This window comes from Morone saxatilis, unplaced genomic scaffold (genome assembly GCF_004916995.1).
Source record: "Morone saxatilis isolate NCDOM2014 unplaced genomic scaffold, NCSU_SB_2.0 Contig14, whole genome shotgun sequence".
In the NCBI taxonomy this organism is placed as follows: domain Eukaryota; kingdom Metazoa; phylum Chordata; class Actinopteri; family Moronidae; genus Morone; species Morone saxatilis.
In genome coordinates this window covers 9,443,008-9,448,617 of record NW_023339696.1, presented here as the reverse complement: position 1 = coordinate 9,448,617, position 5,610 = coordinate 9,443,008, and the positions used below count along the sequence as shown (strand labels likewise).

Below are 5,610 nucleotides of genomic sequence, written 5' to 3'. Positions count from 1 at the left end.
AAAAAGGGGGGGGGTTACATACTGTAAATGTCTTTTAGTCATTTTAACACCCACATTGATTCAGAAGATGTGATTCACCAGCAAAATGAGTCACAAGAATTCTCTTTTTTTAAATTAATGTAGAGCAGAAGGCTGAAAGGTGGTGGGTAATATGATGTTCATTAAATACCCATGTTGCCTCTTCGACCCAAAGCTCCACACTGTCACCATCTTTCCTTATAGCCATCCTTACCTATGTCGTGCTCCTGCAAAAGGCGGTCGAGGGCTGGCAGGTACTGAACAATGAGCTGGCGGAGAACCCTCTGGTCCGTTTGGACGCCCAGCAGAGTGGAGGAGAAGTAGGATGGAGGAAGGAGGTCTTCAATCAGGGCGCACATCATCCATAGCACATCCTCCTCCTCAAGAAAGAGCAGCAGACAGGAAACCACCTGGGGAGATGTGTGGGGGTGGGTTGTGAAAATGTAATGCACAGTGCTACTACAACTGTGTGTACATGTGTGTTGAGCCAGCTGGCTGGTGTTGTGCAGTTGTTTGTGGTGACATCAGTATCTGTGCATATTTGTGTTCTCACCATGCCAGTGCCCTGACAGTACCCAATGTCTGGGTAGAGCCAGGCCAGGCCTCTCAGTACCCGTCTGAGCCTCGGCACTCCGACACTGGTTAGGCTACAGAAACACACATTGGTTGGCATAGTCCGTAACAGGTCCTTCTCTATCTGAGAGACAGAAGTTAACGGAGAACAGTCTTTTAGTGCTTTTCTTCCATGTAAATATGCCAAATGAAGATGATTTTATTCCATTCATAATGTGTTATAATTATTTATTAACAATTATTTCTGCATGTTCTCAAGAAGTAATATTATTATGCTAACAGCAATAGGGTTGTATTTGGGTACATGTTCAGTAGCTATGGAGTTTACCTGTTTAGCTGTGGAGGTGTCATCGTTGGAACTGTTCTTAATGATTTCTCTGTAAGAGATCTCAGAGGTCCTCTTCTTCTGCAGTGCTCCAGACAGTCGCATCCATAGCTAACAGACAAAGTATATTTAAAGCACTAAAGCTGGAGAAGTAAGAATTATAAATATTCTGAGGGCAACTGTATCACTATAATGTGTCAATAAATTGACAGGCCACTTCAGGCAGGCTTTTTATGGGCAACACTCTCATCAATGACACAAATAGTTCTCCAATGCTGAGTCTACTTACCTGTGGCCTCATGCTGTGAGGAATGCCACCTAGCACCAAGGAACGCAGGCGCTCAGAGCGTGAAAGGACTGGATCAATGAGCTCCCAGGTCAGGTCACCCACTGTGTGGTTGTGGGTAAACTCCAAGTGGGCTTGCCAGCGCAATCGCTGCTGGGGGTCTTCACGCTGGGGTGAGCCTTCAGTGCCGAGCCAGGACCTGGACTTCCCACCGTCTGAGTAAGGAGAGTGTAATATATCAGGATTAAATAGTGTTCGTATTTTGATTACAAAGAACGCAAACATAAGTAAGCACCATGCCACCTCCAATTATAGTAATACAACCAAGCATGATAGGAACATGGAAGGAAAGTGGAAGCAATCTTTAGGTGGGAACACTTGAGAAGAAAAATTCAGGAAGTGAGTGAGGGGAAAAGTGCCTGGATAAGAGACAAGTGATTAAATAACAAAGCCAAAAATAGAATGAGAGACATACACTGTACTCCTAACCATTGACAGTTTTTGTTACGTGCATGTAAACTAACTATTAAGCAAAAATAACAGCCAACATTAAAATCGATCAACAATCAGCTGATTGCAGAAAATATACTGCTGCTGGACAAGAAGGATCATTAAAGTGCAGCGTTCCAAACGACTACAGCCGAACAGTCCTTGGCAAAACTGGGTAGAAAAAAATGGTAAGAGTAACCCAGTTAGTTGCAGTCACTGCTCTGAGACTGACTCAATTTGTGTACATAATGTAGCCATTGTGCCCAGACATGAAGATGTCTATTTATGTTTGCTGACTAGGATTCAGGAATTTTACCAGAGTGGGAAAAATGGAATGAGGACAGAAGAAGAGGCATATGCGTGCGTGTGTGTGTCCATGCGAGTGACGACATTACCTTCAGTGTCCACTCTGAAGCCAAACTCATCATACTGGAGTTCAGGCTGTTCTGGGGAGTCTTTCTGTAAAGACAAACAAATAACATGCATTTCATTAGTAGCGGAGAGGTGATTGTGAAAGGCCGTACTGAAAATAGCCACAGCGGCTTCTCTGAGCATTTTTAATTTCAGTTAACACAACAGATCAGCTGTCACATGAGGACAAAGCTCCTGCGGCATTTTTGTTGTTTGATTATATGAGCATTTGTTTCTCATTTCAAAATAGTCATACTCAATACATTCTCTGCTTATTACTGAAGGTTCAAAGATAAACAACTTTTGAAGTCACATCCTCACTTGATGGTACTTGGCCAAAATGTCCTGGGGCCACATGCTTGGGGTGAGAGCAGAGAATGGCCCACCAGGGGCTGGTGTGTAGGTTCCTAAAACAGAAAGATAAAATTGAATAGAATTAATCACATATTAAGTATTCGTGTTATTTCAGTAAGCCAAGCTCATTGTGTATTTGCGGACATGAATAATACTTGCTGATAACTAGAATACCCCTCTTCTGACGGAGAGCTTTTTGAAACAAATCTTTACCTGACATTTTGTTGGTCGTAGAGCGAGCGGCTTCTATGTGCAAATATCGCAGTCACTCAGGAGAAAGGACGTCAGCAGATAGAGCCCGTTCTGTAAAAAGGACAAACGGAGGAAGAGAAACGGTTAGTGGTTCGACTCTAGTATTGTCTCAACAGCAAGAGGAAGTGTCCTGGAGAAAGACACTGAACCGCAAAGTGCTCCAGATGTCAGTGCTCCATGCATTTGTGGGTGAATGAATGCGAGACATACTGTAGCACTGCTCTCGGGATAAAGCTTCTTTATAACTGCAATAAAGACATCTGATTAGTCAGCATCAAGACTATGGTTGACTTAGTTGTTGCATAGGCAATCCGGCCAAGGCAAAGTAACACATTACATGCAATGTCCTTTTGACCAAGTCCTGTATTTTATGCCCCGACTACTTTTTCTCTTTTTCATTTCAAATTATTACAGTACATCTTCCCTACACCCGCCTTTTGTCGTTTTTTTCCAAAGAAATTGTGAAAAGTACCTTAAACAATGAGGAAGTCTAATATGTCCAACATTCCTGTAATGTAATCCTGTTCCAGCATCAGTGAGATTCTACACAATGACAGAAAGTGAGAGAGGAAGAGATACTGAGAGAGACAAAGAGGGGCATTCTGGGGTTTCTTCTCGTGGCCATATGACTGCTCTGCTTATCAGAGGCTAATTACTTCTATTTTGAGACAGCACATTTGCTGGGGCAAAAAGAAGGACACTAAGAGAGCTTTCATTTAAGAATTCATCACAAACGTCTACTGTTTACTTTTTTTTTTTTTTTAATCTAGTGAACTGTTTTTTTCTTTATGAGAATTCCATTTCTAATATGACCCTAAAACATAGGAGCCCTAACAACATCATCTATTGTACACTAAAACTAGCAATTTTTATTTGCAGGGTTCTTAATGTTCCTTATGTTTGATATTGTATTTAATAAACTAGGTTTATTGTAGGGCAAACCCAATGTTAAAATGTCTCTTCACAATTCCAATGACCTATTTAAAAAGGTCCACAAAACAATGACAGACAAAAGTATGTGGGATGCTTCATACTCCCTTTCAAAGCGCAAAAGAAGAAGAAATGCAGAGAAATGTGTGAAAGATGTGAACATTTGGTTTGTCCATTCTGGGCTAATGTAGGTGGCTCAACATGGCAGACTTCATCGAAGAAGACCAGCTCCCTCTGTAGATAGGGAGGTTACACTCGTGCAGCATACAGCGTGTTTGGCCACATACATTATAAACTTATTAACATAATGGAAAAATTGAATTTTATTTCATTTATGCAATTTCAGCCCAGCCTGCTGGTCTGCAGGCTATTATACATTTGAATGACCATTTAATTTAATAAAACTGTAGCTTTACAAACATGTGCTGCATATTAAAGCCGGCAGTCTGAGCCAAAGAACGCAGATCCAAAATGCCAACAACAAATGTGCTGCTGTCCAAATATGTTCTGAGCACATACACAAATCCCCTGATTATTGGATACTCCCTACCAATTGTTTGAGCAAGAGCCAAAGTTTCTACATCAATTAAGGGGGCAGGACATTTGGATGCTCATAACTTCGTGACATCTTGCTTTCATGTTCACGTTCAAGTACCCTGAGAGGGGACATTTGGCATGTAAGCACTGATTAACCACATACAAAAAACATACACAGACGAACACTACAGCACAACAACCATAACCTGCAAAAGAGGCTCTCCAGCATGCGAACAACCTGCCAAAATGATTCATTCCAGCAGCAGGCTCGCGGCATCTGAAGAGGGATTTAGGACTTAAGAGAGATGAGAAATCAATTTGAGGTTTGGAGGATGGCCAAGTACTTTCAGGCGAGCTCTGTGTGTAGCTCGGGGGAACACTGGGATTTTGGAGCTGCTCCTTTACAAGAACACTGACAGTTTAATCACCTGCCAAGAAAACCAACACAACTGAAGCCCTCCTGCAAACTGTTGCACATATTGACAATCCAATTGCAAAACTGAACTGGGCAACCACAGATCATATTGGAAAATATTTTTGATGTTATTATTATTTCTACTTTTTAATATTGTTCAATTGTTAGATTAACCGTTTCAGTGTTCTGTCTCAAGTTTTTTTATAATGAACTTTTAAGGGGGCCCCACAGTAAAAGTGTTTATGGATTGAAAAGACAGGCCTGCACATTGTCACTGCTCACTAATTCCCACAATGGCCGAATACAACCAGAGATATTGAAGAGACAGCAACCACAGTGTGGACAGAAAAAGCTGACATGTTTCAAATGTATGTCATTTCAAAGCACATCATCCAACCCTAATACAGATTAGGAAATTTCAAATACACAATAACAACGAAGACGCTGAGAAAGCGTCAGTTGAACTTAGATGGAGGACTGATATTTGCTGGGACATCTAAAAGTCTGCCAGGCACTGGTCAGCATGGAGAGGTACAGTAAAAAAAAAAAAACTATCAAAGGACCGGTTGCATAGCAGACATTCTGTCTTGTCTAAGCCAGAAAAAAAAAAAGATAAGTGGACACAGTTCAATTCCATCAAGTGTCTCAGTTACGGTGACAGTGAAATAACACGCACAAAAGCAGGAAGTGGAACGCAGCTATCATTAATACATCTGCTAGTTTCCTGCTATGAAGTGTCTGCTGTGCAACCAGTCTTTTATTGCAAGCAAGCACATCATCTGGTACTGGGATTTTGTCACAGGGATGGATGAAACACCACGAAGAAACCAAATCCCTTTTGGTCCTTAACAGAGGACTTGGCTGGGTTTTATCTCACTGTGAACACAAGGAGCTCTTTCCCCATTAGTGAGGTGCGGCTGTGCTCACCTGTGTTTGCACACACTGGTCAACACCCGGCTGCAGGTAAAACAATGCGTAACATCCTGCAGTACAGACAGGGCAAGTGTGTGTGTGTGTGTG

General features: G+C 41.8%; 1 protein-coding gene across 2 annotated transcripts in view; it reads right to left on the bottom strand.

The window, feature by feature from the left end:
• Positions 1–5,610, bottom strand: part of sgsm3 (small G protein signaling modulator 3) — a 12,129-nt gene that overhangs the window by 5,051 nt on the left and 1,468 nt on the right. For both annotated transcript variants that reach the window (XM_035654918.1, XM_035654917.1), the window contains 7 exons: positions 2,670–2,759; positions 2,424–2,509; positions 2,087–2,150; positions 1,206–1,417; positions 920–1,027; positions 572–715; positions 233–428 (listed from right to left, as the gene is read on the bottom strand). In XM_035654918.1, the coding sequence (XP_035510811.1) occupies positions 233–428; positions 572–715; positions 920–1,027; positions 1,206–1,417; positions 2,087–2,150; positions 2,424–2,509; positions 2,670–2,676 (817 nt within the window). In that variant the 5' untranslated portion in view covers positions 2,677–2,759. The remainder of the gene's footprint in view (positions 1–232; positions 429–571; positions 716–919; positions 1,028–1,205; positions 1,418–2,086; positions 2,151–2,423; positions 2,510–2,669; positions 2,760–5,610) is intronic.